General features: G+C 38.7%; 1 protein-coding gene across 1 annotated transcript in view; it reads right to left on the bottom strand.

The window, feature by feature from the left end:
- LOC149286005 (proprotein convertase subtilisin/kexin type 5-like) overlaps positions 1–16,796 on the bottom strand; it is a 352,398-nt gene that overhangs the window by 216,315 nt on the left and 119,287 nt on the right. Inside the window, exon 6 of the mRNA XM_089494526.1 lies at positions 2,894–2,982. Coding sequence (XP_089350652.1) covers positions 2,894–2,982 — 89 coding nt within the window. The remainder of the gene's footprint in view (positions 1–2,893; positions 2,983–16,796) is intronic.

Raw genomic sequence — 16,796 nt, 5'->3', positions numbered from 1 at the left:
ATGAGTTCGACTTATAGTCGTGTATAAACAGTACTTAGGCAAAAGAAGTAAAAGTGCAGTCTTATCCTTAACTTATGCCAGGTAGATGACATTAAGAAGCTGACTGAGGAGTATGCCACTTAACTCATTAGGGCTGATTCACAGTTAAACATTCCTAAGAATGTTTACAGTTACATATCTCAACACCTCTCCTCTACCCCTTACTCTCTACCTGCCACTAAATGGCCATGTCAGGGTCAGTGGCATCAAGAAACAGGTCAGTCTTGAGGGAGCTGGTAGTGGCTGAGTAAGGGAGGTGATGAATTCCTCCCTCTGCAATGACAAAAAAGACATAAGAGGCTAAAAGAGTGTTTTGAAAATTTGGAATTCTGCCAGGTGCAGTAAAAGTGTCCCTATGTACAACTGTTAAAAGACAAGAAGAACATATGAGGAGGACTAGACTTGACAACACTGCTCTTTATTAAATGACAGTAGGAATGTTCAATGACATATTTTAAGTTATTAAATTGGACTTTTAAGATCAGTGTGGTTCCCCTAGTTCCCATTTTATCACATTTTATTTGTATTCTGTCAAATTTATTTGCTCTTCAGCTCCTCTCATGGCTTACAATCCACACTCTTCCTCCCCCAAACTACCTCTAACAAAAAGGTAACTTTTAGTCAGTTCCTCCTCCTCCACAACAAGCAATCCTCACTACAGTAAGAAGTGGTCTCCAAAATTACTTCAGTTTTCCCCCTCTGTTCTTCTTCACTTCATCTATATTGCAGATCCCATTCAGAAAATTCAGAAAATTGTTCAGGTTGATGGAAACATGCAAAGAACTGGAAAGGGCTGCAAGGGGGTATATATCAGGAATATACTAGATATAGTTTTCATCTACAAAATGATTGCTCCATCCCTTCTGTCTATTTTTTTTTTCTTGAGGGAGCACACATTGTACATATAAATAGGCATACGAACTGAAATGCATTTTTGTTTATATGCATGGTAAATGGAGACACTCACATTCAATCCATGGTTGCACATACTGGGACCATGGCCTATCAGTGTTCCAGCTGGCATTTAGATTAAATCAAACATCACAAGTCCTGATGCCTACATTTATATATTTTATTTTCAGTAATAATAACTGGTATAAAGTAAACATAGATTGTGCAGCTAGAAAGATAGATAGACAGACAGACAGACAGACAGACAGATACACACACACACACACACACACACACACACTAATTAGTATATTCCCTGCATATCTAAAGTGCGTGAGAGAAGTTACACACTTCTGAGTAATCAACCATGGAAAGATTACACAAGTGTAAAATCAAATGAAAAACCATGTTTAAAAAAGGGATAGTTAGTTGTCTAAACTCTTTGTCCATGATTTGTAGATGTCAGTTAAAAAAGAAACTCCCACTCTACCTTTCTATCCAGTAGACGTTATTTCTTGCATGTGTTTAACAGCACAAGCTATAAAATCGAGTATATGCTATACAGTACGCAAAGGGAACTTGCATACACCATACAGCATATTTATGTCTATCATGATGAAAGCTTTTATCACAGATTGTCCAGACATAGCTGGAGTTTTGTTAGTTTTTAACATCTTCCTCTATACTTATTACAAGCAGTGGATTTTGTCAGAGATATGTCATCATTTTATAATATTTTTCTGTCAAAAGGTTCTATTACTTTTGAAGGCATATTTCAGAATACAGAAATGGGAGGAGCAGCACACCGTGGATATGTTCACTGAGTAAGAAAAAGACACTATGTTTATTCAATGCAACTTTTTGTTAGCTGCCCCTGAGGAAACTTCAGCTCATGGTCACCCTGTGGATGAGACATCTCCAAGATTCCCTGTCCTTGAGTGTCCTCCTCAGGTCCTGTAGGCTCAGGCCCATAGCCTCCCTGATCAAGTCTAACCATCTGGCAAGTGGTCTTCCTCTCTTTCATCTACCTTTCCTAACATAACTGTATTTTCTAATGATTCATGCCTTCTCATGATGTGGCCAAGTCTCAAATTAGTCTCAAATTAAGTCATCCTGGCTTCCAGGGAGAATTTCATCTTGATCTGTTCCAGGAACCATTTATTTGCCTTCTTGGCCATCCATGGTGTCTTCTCCAGCACTGCATCTCAAATGAGTTGACTAGCTTTCTTCATTGTCCAACTCTCACATCTTTTCACTGTGATGGGGAATACAATGGCTTGGACTTTAGTGTTTGGGGTTATATCTTTACACTTTAGGATCTTGACTAGTTCTTTCATAGCTGCCTTTCCCATTACTAGTCTCCTTCTGAGTTCTTGACTGCAGCCTCTGTTCTGGCCTACATTTGATGCAATGTATGGGAACTCTGACTATTTCAATTTTCTTGTCATCTAGGATGAATCCTTATAAGTCTTCCATCATTATTAGTTTTGTTTTCTTAATGAATAACATTAAATGTACCTTGGTCTTTTTATCTTTGACCTTCTTCAGTAATTATTACATGTTCACATTACTTTTTGCTATATGTCATCTCTGTATTTGCGGTTGCAACTTACTTCCAAGTAACTGTGTTTAGGATTTCTGCTGCAAACACACTTACCAAAGAATATACCTAATGGACAGAGTGGAAGTCAAATACTAAACTGACAAATTATTATTTTGTTGAGATGAGATAATTATGTTTTTATTGTGTGCCTTGAAGTTGTTTCCAACTTATGGTGACCTGAGGTGACCCAATCACAGGAGTTTTGGGGGCTGAAGGTATGTGACTCACCCAATGTTACCAAGTGGGCTTCCATAACAGAGTGGCAAATCAAATCTTGATTTCAAAAGTCACAATCCAATGCTCAAACCACTACACCATGCTGGGTCTGAATAGTTACACTTACTGATGAATTATACTTACCTCCAATTCTGGCATTAAATGCGATTCCTACTATACAATGCGTATTGTTTGCGGTAGCTGCCACTTCTCCAGCACAACGGGTTCCATGCCTATAAGCAGAAGAGATATTTTAAAGTAAGTAACATTAATCACTAAGAAACAGATATTGACAGTATCTAACAGCTTTGCTCTTGCTCATCCTAAGGCTATGTCTCACTTCCAGCAATCTCACCCACAGCATGCAAATTTAGACATATGCTTAGACTTCATGTAAACTATTTCATCAGCTACTACTGTGTAGCCATAATTTTACTTTTTGACTAAAGTTACATTTAATGACTACTATTATGACTCTGCCAATATATTCATGTGTCAAAAAGCATACATGACTCTTGATTGGGATTTTTATCTTTATGGAATACAACCAGAGTCCTAAGTCACCCTGTGCATATAAACTTCTCTGATGGAGATGTTCCTTCTCACCAACAAAGATAATTCTTAGTTCTTGTAGTTGCAAATAAATGCCTGAAAATGATCAAAGAACCCCACCAAATCTTCCTGAACAAACCTAACCAATTAGATGAGATTAAAAAAGGAATCGATAAATTGAAACCGGCCAAATCACCTGGCCCAGATGGATTTTCAGGTGAATTTTACAAAGTCCATTATAATCAGCTAGTGCCCCATCTCCTAAATTTGTTCAATTCCGTGCTGAATGGAGATCCTATTCCTGTGTCATGGCACAGAACCCAAATAATCCCAATTCCTAAAACAAAAGAGGATAGCCTCAAAACTAAATCCATTCACCAAATGGATGACACAAAAATTGAAAGTATGGAAAACACTAAAACTCTGAGGCAGTGTATTCCACTATCAAACAACTCACTGTCTAGAGGTTCTTTCTAATGTTTAAGTAAAATATCTTTTCCTGTTGTTTGAATCTATTTCTCCATGTCCTAGACTCTGGAGCAGCAGAAAACAAAGCTTCCTCTATCCTCAATATGACAGCCCTTCAAACATTTTATTTTGACTAACAAGTCACCTATTAACCTTTTCTTCCCTAGGCTAAACATACACAGCTCCATAGTTTTTTGGGTTATGTGGCTATGTTCTGGAAAAGTTTATTCCTGATGTTTTGCCAGCATCTGTGGTTGGCATCTTCAGTGAATCAACAGGAATAATCTCTTCCAGAACATGGCCACATAGCCTGAAAAACCAACAAAAAACTATGGATGCCAGCCATGAAAGCCTTCAACTTCACATACCCAGCTCCCTAAGGACATGGGCATGGTTTCCAGAACTTTCACCATTTTGGTTGTACCCTCTCTCCTCTGGACACACTCCAGCTTGTCAATATCGCTCCAGAACTGCAGCACCAAGAACTGGACAGAGTATTCTAGGTGGGGGCTAACCAAAGCAGAATAGAGTAGCATTATTACTTCCCTCAATTTAAACTCCCAGATCCCTGTGGCATATACTGTTGTCAGTCTTGCTGTATCTGAGCCTTTCATCCCCCCATCCCCGCCTAAGTGTAGTATCTTACATTTCTTCCAGTTGAAATTCATTTTGTTAGTTTTGGCTCAACTCTCTAATCTGTTCAGGTCATTTTGAATTCTAGTCCTGTCCTCGAGGGAATTAGGTACCTCTCCTAATTTAGTGTCATGTGCAAATTTGGCAAGCATGCCCTCTATTCCTTCATCCAAGACATTGATAAAGAGGTTAAATAGCACTGGGCCCAGGAGAGAACCTTGTGACACCCCAATAGTCACTTTTCTCCAGGATGAAGAGGAGCTATTCGTGAACACTCTCTGGGTTCGGTCTGTCAACCAACTACAGATCCATCTAACAGTCACATTTTCCAGTCCATATTTGACTAGCTTTTTTCGCAAGAATATAATGGGGGACTTTGCAAAACCTTTATTGAAATCAAAATACATTGCATTTATAGCATTCCCTTCATCTACCAAGCTTGTGACTCTTTAAAAAAAGAAATAAGATTAGTTTGGCATGACTGGTTTTTGAGAAACCCATGTTGATTTTTAGTGATCCTTTCTAAGTGCTCACAGAGTGCTTAGTCCAACATTCAAACCACTACACCATGCTAGCTCTCTCTATAGAAAAATATAACATTACCTATATACAAAATTTATATATTTACAGTGTACAACATGGCACTGTCTTTCTGTGATGTGAAACAATATATAGTAAAAGAAGCCAGTGGCTGTAATGCAAAGTCTGACCAAATAATATCAATTAGATTTCACAGAAAGCTTATCATTATAACCACAATTCAAATTTATGCACCAACTACAGAGGAAGAGGAAAGAAAAAAAGATTTATGTGATGGCATCCAAGAAGGAATTTACCACATACAAAACCAGGACATAATGATAATCACAGATGATTGAAATGAAAAAACCAAAAACAAAACCAAAAACATAGGAACCAGAGGAGAACCAAAAACTGTCTGAGAATTTGGCCTGGGATCAAGGAATGAAGTAAGAGAGTGATTTATTGACTTGAGGAACTGAACAATTTCTTCATGGCAAACACATTTTCAGGCAACCAAACAGAAGGCTGTATACGTTGATATCACTAAATGATAAAAATCAAATGGACTACATAATTGGAAACAGACCTAGAGGCTACATTCTCCCTGAAAAATCAAGACTAGGAACATCCTAATTGTGGCACAGACCAAGAACATCCAATTTCAAAAGCCAATGTAAAACTAAAAAAGTACATTAAATCAATTACAGTATTCAAATACAATCTAAAGAATAGCAATGTAGAATTTAAAGACTTTATAGAAAAAGGACTTATGTTGCTAAGCCTAACTGCCAGGGAGCAGAAGAAATCTGGACTAAAAAAGAGGACATTAGTAGGGAAGAATACAAAAAGACATTATCTGTGGCCAAAAAACCCCACCTCAATGGATGACAGATGTAGTTCTTCAAATGTTAAGCAAAAAGAAAAAATGTCAGAAGTATCCTGGATGTAACTCTCTGTGCCTAATATATAGGATAATACAAAGCTATTATAATAATCATTGTAAAGAAGTAGAAGACAACAAGAGAAAAAGACAAAAAAATGGAAGAACAAGAGGCTAAAGTCAAAAACATGCTGCAGAAATAAAGCAATTTGAGACTGCTTAGCTGCTCTGGGAATTCTGGGAACTGTAGTTTTGTGAGACATTTAGCCTTCTCTGTTAGAGAGCTCTGGTGACATGATAAACTACAATTCCAAGGATTCCATAGAACTGAGCCAGGGCTGTTAAAGTGGTCTCAAATTGGATTATTTCTGCAGTGTGTTTTGGACCTAAGGAGAAATTTAAACTCAGTAAAGATGCTGAATAAAATAAATGGTAGAGCAAATCAAACCTGAACTTTAATTTGAAGCAAAGATGATTGAACTGAAGCTGTTGTACTTTGGACATATCATGAGATGATACGACTAACTGGGAAAAATGAAAATGATAGGTAAAGTGGAAGACAGTGAGTAAAGAGGAAATCCACACTACAGTTACTCAAATAAGGGAGCCATGGCCCTGGGTTTTCAAGACCAGAGCAGAGCAACTGACATTGTGTCCATATAATGTCCATTCCGCTGCCATTCAAAAAGTTAACTCCCAGGGAATGAATGTCCCTGCACCCTCCATCTCATGTCGCCCAGCAATGAATATGAATACTTCACCTGCTACCGGTGATGATATACAATTGGCTCTCTGTATCCAAGGATTCAACCATCCATGGCTTGGAATTTTCTTTCTTAAAGTAAAACTTCCAAAAAGTAAACTTAAATCCTGCCATTTTATATAAGGGACATCATTTTACTATGTAATTGTATATAATGGGACTTGAGAATCCACAGATTTTGGTATACACGGGGTGGGTGCTAGGTGGGGTGGGGTCCTGGAACCAAATCCCAGTGATACAAAAAGCCTACTATATTGCCATTACTATAACCACTGATGACTACATCCATGAATTTTTCCAGTACTCTTTTGAAGTCATCCATATTGGCAGCTATAACCACATCTTGTGGCAGTGAATTCCATAGTTTAATCTATTTTGAATCTTCTGCCATTCAGCCTCAGTGGATGACTTAGTTTGCATGTGTTAGGAGAGGAGTCACTGAAAGACAAAGTACAGTTTGCCTCAGAAATCTGCACATTTGCCATGCATTTCAGGTTAAGGAAATAAACACAAAACTGGGTGTACATTTAAAACAATGAAAACACTTTGTGTTCAAAGTTGAAAAATATATACAAATATGCTTTAGTCAACAAGAAAACATATACAAAACATGTGAACATATTAGGAAAAAAAGATCTAATATGTGGATTTCCAGCCAAGAAGAAAAACAAGTTCTAGAAGCTACCTGGAATATGTTCTTTGCAGAGATAAGGTTATTTGTAAATATGGATTACACATACACCATGAAGAATTAGCTAGACTGGAATTTTACAGATCATTTGGCAATATAGTCCTCATCACTAAATGTTCAATAGTGCCCTGAACATATGTATAGTTGGCTCTCTCTATCCGGGGGGGGGGGGGGGGTGTCATTCTGGAGCTCACCCCCGCTGATACCAAATATTGTGGGACCTTAAATCCCATTATAATCTGTGGATATGTGATGTGCATGTGATCACAATAGCATGGTTGCATGCACATGCTGGCATTGAGGATAATGAGGTACGGCCATCTCTGGATGCTTCAATCCATGGATGGCTAGCCCACTGATATGGAAGGCCAACTGTATATACTACTACATGCAAATATATTTTTACTGGCTTTTCAGTGAACCAAATATAAATATAAAGCCACACACATGGTATTAACCAATCTCTTTTTTCTTACTCCATCATAACTATTTCTTATACTTCTCTCCCCATGGACTGACTTAGGTCCCATTCCCAACATATCTTGTTACATTCATATATGGTAATGCAGGAATTCCAAAACTCTAAAAAACTCCAAAATACAGAACACTTTTGGTCCCAAGCATTTTAGATAAAGGACATTCAATTTGTACTATATTAGGTTTATATTAGATTTATTTAGCCAGGAGTCAGAATTGTATGAGACTAGGATGGGATCCAAAGGAGCTTAGGCATATAGCAGGTGAGCATTTTACAAGGAGATATCGACTACCTCCAATACACAAGTGATTTATCCAGTGGCCACTTTTCTTTCCTGTCCAATGGCCGTGTTCAGTTCTGTTCCATGCCCCCAAAATCAAAACCATCTTTCTGCACTCCCTAGATGGCTAATAACATCTGGGCTTACATTAATGCTCCAGGAGCATTAATATGAGCCCACCCCAAGTTTTATGGGCACTTACATTTCTAATAGAGGCAAAAGGATTTTTACCAATTCTTTAAATAGCAGTAACCTTTTTAGCTGCTGCATCACACTGTTCACTCATGTTCAACTTGTGGTCTACTAGGACTCTTAGATCCCTTTCACATGTAGTCTCCTTAAGCTAGATGTCCCCCATCCTATATCTATGAATTTCATTTTTTACTACCTAAGTGCAATATCTTACATTTCCCCCTGCTTGTTTGTCTTGTTAAGTTTTGGTCCAGCTTTCTAATCTATTCAGGTCATTTTGAATGCTGATCCTGTCCTCTTTCCTCCTAATTTGGTGTCATCTGCAAATTTGATAAAAATGGCCTCTATCCCTTCATTCAAGTTATGTATTGCTAAAGATGTTGAATAGCACTGGGCCCAGGACAGAACCCTGTGGCACCTCATTGGTCACCTTTCTCCATGATGAAGAGGAACCATTGTTGAGCACCTTTTGGTTTCAGCCAGTCAACCAATTACAAATCCAGCCGTCTAGCCCATATTTTACTAGCTTGCTTGTAAGAATATCATGGAGGACCTTGTCAAGTCTAGTCCATATTTTACTAGCTTGCTTGCAAGAATATCATGGGGGACCTTGTCAATGGCTGTACATTGGCTGTACAAATCAAGACATGCTATATCTACAGCATTTCCTTTGACTACCAAGCTGGTAATTTTATATATAAAAAAGAGAGAGATCAGATTAGTCTGGCATGACATGTTTCTCAGAAACCCATGGTGACTTATTGTGATTATGGCATTCTCGTCTAAATGTTCACAGACTTTCTGTTTAATGTTCTGCTCTAGAATCTTTCCTGGTATTGATGTCAGACTATGATAAAGAATAAAACACAGCAAAAAAGCAGCAAGTTCATACAAAAGTATTAGTTCTGTTGTGCTGATGTTTTAAGAATAAAAAAGAAATTCTCAAATGATACACTGAACAAAACCTTCCAATGTGTGGTTTCTTATGCTCTGCAAATGAATTTGCATAGAAAAGAATGCTGGCAAAAAGTGAGTCACAAATATTCATGTTATTAACCATCTGCCCCAAGTACGTCAGTAATGTTTGTGCAGCTGCTTTGAAAGAATTTCATGGGATTATATGTTATTTTCCTCTGTCTTCTCTGTTCATCTATTGCACCCACCTGCTACCTTGGATGATAACTTCCTTGGAAGCAGAAAAGGCACACATGGCATTGGAGAGCATAGCACTTTTCATTGTTGAAAAAAGAAGTGCTATCCTAGTTACTGATGACAATAAAATATCTAACAACAGGAATGGCTGAGGCAGATGAAGTATAAAAGGATGAGGGGGAGAATATATGTACAGTAGTATTAAGAAGAAACTTCAGTTTAAGAGAGGTATTAACAAATCTGTTCATATGCAAATGTAAAGTATTTGTCTTAATTTCTATGTCATTTAAGCAATAAACCGACTCCAGTCCAGAATCTCAATTATTCTGAGTGCTATGATCTCTATTTTCCTTTGTTCTTTCAGTTCCACTCCATTTCCTCTGCATAGTGTGACCAGCCAGGCAGCTGAGGACAATACGATGTCACAGGCTGCCTCTGCACTTCTCATAAAAGTCTATATCAATTGGTGTTTTTGTGCCAGAATCTGAAGATGCAATTTCATTCTTTACTCTATCCAGTCCCTACATAAGAAACAGTAGTATGCCTCTTCTGTTTTGGAAGAAAATAATTAGATTAGAAGAATGACAGAGACATGGCTAATATGCTGTCATGGGTAAAATTGGCAGAAATTGTCTTAAGGGCAAGGGAAACAATTTATTTCTGTCTCCCATTCAGGAGTGTTTTCTTGCTCACCTTCTGCTGCTAAGGCAGAAAAAGAAGGTTGTGAGCTAAGCTCCCACCCTAAATGACTTGAACTTTGTTTTCATTTTGGCAAAACTATGTTAATCCGTCTTAAACCTAAGCTCAATTGTTTGTGTGTGCATGCGCACACACACACATCCAGTATAATCAAATGGAGGTTAATTCTGACTGTTTAATGCATATTCTGTTATATACTATATCATGCTGTTTACCCTCCTATGAGAAAAAGTTTATTACTTAGAAATCAATTCTTCAGTGATGCTTTTGGTACTCATTACTATGAAAATTACTGCAGTTATCTGAAATGACTATTAATAATGCTTATTCTTCCTCCCAAATGTATCCAACCATTCAACATACAGAAATCAGGGCATATAATCCCACAGTTTGCTTCTATTCAATGCAGAAAATTAATAAATTAACAACTATGTTTGGATTTTGCATCAAGATCAAATTAAGAGACTATAAGACCGTTGATAGACTGATGCACAAATGTATACTTCCCAATCATTCTGGCTTGCAAACAAGAGGTGCCAAACAAAACAGAAAGGTGATTCTCTGGCTCATCTCATGCTGAACAACCCAAAGAATCTAGTTCTTATTCCATGATTGCTCCAAAGGTCTTCATTTTGTTTAGTTTCACTTGCTGCAAGTGGGAGTGACCAGTGGCATTCGCTGGCTTGTCTCCTGAGTTCCACCTTATTGTGATATCCAAACATGACTATTAGGTGTTTAATTTAATGAAGGGAATGCTGTGGATATAGTATACCTTGACTTCAGTAAGGCCTTTAACCAAGTTCCCTGTGACATTCTTGCAAACAAGCTTGTAAAATGTGGGCTGGACAAGGTAACTGTTACATGGATTTGTAATTGGTTGACTAGCCGAACCCAAAGGGTGCTCAACAATGGCTTCTTTTCATCCTGGGGAGAAGTGACCACTGGGGTCCCACAGGGCTCTGTCCTGGGCCCAGTGCTATTCAACATCTTTATCAATGACTTGGATGAAAGAACTGGGGGCATACTTATCAAATTTGCAGATGACACCAAATTAGGAGGAACAGCTAATACTCCAGAGGACAGGATTAAAATTCAAAATGACCTGAATAGACTTGAAAGCTGAGCCAAAGCTAACAAAATGAAATTCAACACGGAGAAATCTAAGGTACAGCACTTAGGGCAGAAAAATGAAATGCACAGATATAGGATGGGTGACACCTGGCTGAATGAGACTATATGTGAAAGGGATCTTTGAGTCCATGTATTGTAGACCACAAGTTGAACATGAGTCAACAGTGTGATTCAGCAGCGAAAAAGGCCAATGCAATTTTAGTCTGCATCAATAAAGGTATAGTGTCTAGATCAAGAGAAGTAATAGTGCCACTGTATTCTGCTTTGGTCAGGCCCCACCTGGAATATTGTGTCCAGTTCTGGGCGCCACAATTCAAAAAGGACATTGAGAAATTGGAGCGTGTCCAAAGGAGGGCGACTAAAATAGTGAAGGGTCTGGAAACTATGTCCCATGAGGAATGACTTAGGGAGCTGGGGATGTTTAGCTTGGAGAAGAGAAGCTTAAGAGGTGATAAGATAGCCCTTTTTAAATATTTGAAGGGATGTTATATTGAGGAGGGAACAAGTTTGTTTTCTGCTGCTCCAGAGAACAGGACCTGGAACAATGGATGCAAACTACAGGAAAAGAGATTCCACCTGAACATTAGGAGGAACTTCCTGACAGTAAGGGCAGTTCGACAGTGGAACAAACTCCCTCGGAGTGTAGTGGCGTCTCCTTCCTTAGAGGTATTTAAGCTGAGGCTGGATGGCCATCTGTTGAGGATGCTTTGATTTAGATTTCCTGCATGGAAGGGGGGTTGGACTGGATGGGCCTTGTGGTCTCTTCCAACTCTACAATTCTATGATTCTGTATCCCACCAGAAGGACAATGCAATGGGGGATGTCATGGGAGAGGGCCTTCTTGGATGTGGCAACACAATTGTGGAATGTTCTTCCCTCAAGGCCCACAGGCTTTGTTTCTGCTGGGTGCCAGTTAAGACATTTTTTAAAAAAAGGCTTTGTGGCCTAATGCATTTAAAGGATTCACATGCTGTTGCTGTACTAAAAAGCATTCTTTTAGGCTTGTTTGAGTTTTTTTAATATGTTTTAATCTTGTTTAAATTATTTATTGTTTTAATTTAATAATAATAATAATAATAATAATAATAATAATAATAATAATAATGTATTTATATTTCTCGCCTCTCCCTGTCTCAAGGCGGGATTACAACTTATAAAATCAAACAACACAATTACACAATACCATACCACATAGGATAATCAATTAAAACATGCCGAGATGCAATACAATCATTAACGTAGTCCAATTGTCATCCGTTTCGGTGCTGTTGAATCAGGTGTAGAAAATTCTATAAGATCCACTATAAAAGATCAGGTGGATAGGCCTGCCGGAAGAGATTCATCTTATGTGCCTTCTTAAAGGCTTCTAAGGTGGTGATGAGAAGGAACTCTTCCAGTAAGTTGTTCCAGAGTATGGGGGCTGCGGCTGTGAACGCTTTACGGGAAGTTGTAATTAGTCTGGACTTTGTATATGCCAATAAATTCTTCCCGGATGTTCTCAGAGTGCGGGGCGGATTGTGTAGGGAGAGGCATTCCCTCAAGTAACTCGGGCCCAATTTGGAATTGTTTAAATTGTTTACATTATTTTATCTATTTGCTGCCCTAAGATCCCATGATAAATGATTGGAATAAAAACATTTTAATAAATGAATAAATAAATTTGGTACTGAGTAGAAGACTGTTGTCTAACAAACTAGACTACTGAATGGCTACCATGAAGCCCTAGCAATAAACACTGTGAATGTATACAATTATCCAATTCTGCATAGAGTTTAATTGGGAAATACAAAATTTCAAGAGGAAATTAGTTAAGCATAATGCAAATATTTTCCTGGTTCCTAACTTAGATGTTAATTTCAACACTCACAATGTACACAGTGACATTTAATTACATTACTGAACAGGACTAGTTTTACAGTTCATCCAATATATTAAATAGTCAATTTTGTTATGGTCTGCTAATCCAGAGTTAGATGCTTGGCTATCAACACCACTGTCTTTATATATGTGTGTCCTCAGGCAACAAACTGCAAAGCAAACTTCTGCTTAATGACAAAGTTCTGCGTAATGACAAAATCCAGTTAAACTGAAATAAGTGAATTTAAGATTATGTATTTTAATTGAGGTCTCACTACCTTTCAGAAATTTCCCCAAGCTATACAGTTAAATGAACCTATGGAAATTAGGCTGATGATTGCAGGCTCAAACTACTCTTTATTCTCTACCAGTATAGATTAAATGTTTCTTTTCAGTTTAACACTAAGAACACAGCCCTATGCATGTCTACCCAGAAATAAATTCCACTTAGAACCCTCTTCCAAGTAAACAGTGTAAGATTACAATCTTAATATTTTATAGCAGTAATGTTAATTATCTGGGCAAATGGGACATTTCAGTTCCCAGAGTTGCATTTTGTTCCAGAATTCAGACAGATCTATAGCTACAAGGTATGCAATTCACAATGCATACTCTATGCAGAATTATTAAAGAACTGTAAAATGTCCCCAAAATTTCAGACAATTTGCAGGAGTTATACATTTTTCCCATTCAATCCTATGGGTTTGAATATGCATGAGATTCTGAACTCACAAGGGGATCCAGAATGGATCCCTCGCAAGTTCAAAGGGGTGACTGTATTTCCATATTACCGCAGTACCAGCATAAGCACCTGTTTGAGACATAAAGGATGTCAAACAAGCATATCACTAAATGTTAAAACCAAACATAATCATTAATAATTTATTTTTATTCCAACCAAAAGAGCCTTAAATAAATAAATAAATAAATAAATAAATAAATAAATAAATAGTGTGCATTTCCCCCCATAGTTCCACCAATACAACCTTCTGACTAAATAGGAACCACTGTTTATTAATCTCAAACTTTATATGACTATCGTAATATTTAAAGTGATTAAGACTACAGTTTTATCCAGCATTATTGGAAGTGAACTTAACTATACACAGTGGATGCTCCTTCTCAATCAATGTATACAAGATTACTCTGCAAACCCTACAGCCTTAGTAAGGATATGGTTTCTATTCCTAACATTTTTATCCCTCTGAAGAGTGACAGTCACCTACCATCTGCTGTGGTGGATCCATATAGCCATCCAATCTTTTGCAGTACTTAGTTGTCGTAAATCCACATATATTCTGGATTTGTGTAGATATGAACTCAGTGAAAGCGGGGGCTTGTATGCATGGGCATGTTGGCCTTGCATCATCTTGTGGCCTTACATCACACTGTACAGATGACACAGTTCAACAGCCTCAGGCCAGGATCGGCCAGTTTGGACACTGTCCCTGTGGTCCCACACCGATCCCTGCCCAAAGCAGTGAAAGTACAGGTCAAAAAGACTTGCTGTTTGCTGTGGATTTTTGTGGAAACTCTGTGCTGACAGTGGGGACACCAGACAGCCTCGCATGCATCTTACCTGCTACTGCCGTGTCTTCTCAGAAAGTGCCTGTTGTGGCCTGTGATGTTGGATGAAGCACCTGGCCACATGGGTGTAGTCAGACACCCTGTTTCTACCCTTATAGGCCATGACTAGGTCCTTCTGAGAAGACGCAGCTGTGGCAGCAGGTAAGGGCTGTGCAGAGGCAGTGGCTCTGGTGTGGCACCAGGCAGGCATGTAAAGTCCTGCCTGTAGTTGTGCCAGCTCAGGGACTGAGTTGAGTCAGAACCAGGGATAGGATACCACTGGCTTGGCCTGTGGTATACTGCTCATCTGCTCAAGCCCTAAGATACCAGGTGTGGTAAACTTCTGTAACCTACAATTATATTGTGTGTCATTCATTCACAATACCATGTTCCACACAGAATCATATAGTTGGAAAAGACCACAAGGGCCATCCAGTCCAATCTCCCTTCTGCCATGCAGGAACTCACAATCAAAGTATCCCTGACAGATGGCCATCCAGTCTCTGCTTAAACACCTCCAAAGAAGGAGACTTCACCACAATCCGAGGGAGTGTGTTCCACTGTAGAACAGCCTTTACTGTCAAGAAGTTCCGCCTAATATTGAGGTGGAATCTCCTTTCCTGTAGCTTGCATCCATTGTTTTGGATTCTGTTCTCTGGAGCAGCAGAAAACAAGTTTGCTCCATCCTCAATACAACACCCCTTCAAATATTTAAATAGGGGTATCATATCACCTGTTAACTGTCTCTTCTCCAGGCTAAACACGGCCAGCTTCCCAAGTATCTCCTCATAGGGCATGGTTTCTAGACCTTAACCATTTCGGTTGCACTCCTCTGGACAGATCCAGCTTCTCAACATCCTTTTTGAATTGTGGGGCCCAGAACTGGACACATTATTCCAGGTGAGGCCTGACCAAAGCAGAATAGAATGGCATTATTACTTCCCTTGATCTAGACACTATACTTCTGTTGATGCAGCCTAGAATCACATTGGCCTTTTTAGCTGCCGCATAACACTGTTGACTCATGTTCAATTTGTAGTCTACTAGGACTCCTAGATCCCTTTCTCATGTGTCTTGTTAAGCCAGGTGTTCCCCATCGTGTATCTGTGCATTTCATTTTTTCTGCCTATGTGCAGTAGCTTATATTTCTCCCTGTTGGAATTCATTTTGTTAGTTTTGGCCCATTTTTTTAATCTATTAAGGTCATTTTGAATTTTGATCCTCTGTTCTGGGGTATGAGCTACTCTTCCTAATTTTGTGTCATCTGCAAATTTGATAAGTATGCCCTCTGTTCTTTCTTCCAAGTCATTGATAAAGTTGTTGAATAGCACTGGGCCTAGTATGACACTCCAATAGTCATTTCTCTCCAGGATGAAGAAAAACCACTTCTAAGCACCCTTTGACTTCGGCTGGTCAACCAACTACAAATCCATCTGACAGTTGCATTGTCCAGTCCACATTTTACTAGCTTATTTGCAAGAATATCATTGGGGTGGACTTGTCAAAGACTTTACAGAAATCAAGATATGCTATATCCTCATCATTCCCTTCATCTACCAAGCTGGTAATTTTATCCCAAAGAGAGAGAGAGAGAGAGAGAGAGAGAGAGAGCACAAATTAGTCAAGCACGACTTGTTTCTCAGAAACCCATGTTGACCTTCCGTGAGTATGGCATTCCTGTCTAAATGTTCACAGACTCTCTGTTTAATGTTTTGCTCTATATTTCCTGGCATTCATGTCAGCCTAACTCAGTTGTTGGGAACCTCTCCCCCCCCCTTTTTTTTTTGTGGATGGGGACAACATTTGCCCTCCTCCATAAACAACAGTTTACAGGAAAGCAGTATGTTTCCCCACCCCTCTCCTCTTCCTTCAGATGAAGATTGCCATCACTCCTTAATGCCTGGACATCATTGGGATTCTTAAACTAGGTTGCATAAGATCATGCTTTTTATGCTTTCAAGCATGTATTTACAAGTATACTTATGATCCCTGAAAACAAATTAGGCATGGCTTCAATACTGAGAGATAACTTGCAAGCATATCAGGGGAACACGAAGATCATAATTTTAAAAAGAGAGAATGCACTGCAAGACGAAAATTGGTTCACAACTGCTATAAAAATATGTTCAGGCAATTGCTGAGTGAGGGATGTGGTGGCTGAGTGGTTAAGACACCAGTTCTGA

The sequence above is a fragment of the Sceloporus occidentalis genome, unplaced genomic scaffold (genome assembly GCF_023333645.1).
Source record: "Sceloporus occidentalis isolate IW3139 unplaced genomic scaffold, rSceOcc1.0.p SCAF_73, whole genome shotgun sequence".
Classification (NCBI taxonomy): Eukaryota; Metazoa; Chordata; class Lepidosauria; order Squamata; family Phrynosomatidae; genus Sceloporus; species Sceloporus occidentalis.
Note: the sequence above shows the minus strand (reverse complement) of the source record. Positions and strands in the feature narration are given on the sequence as shown.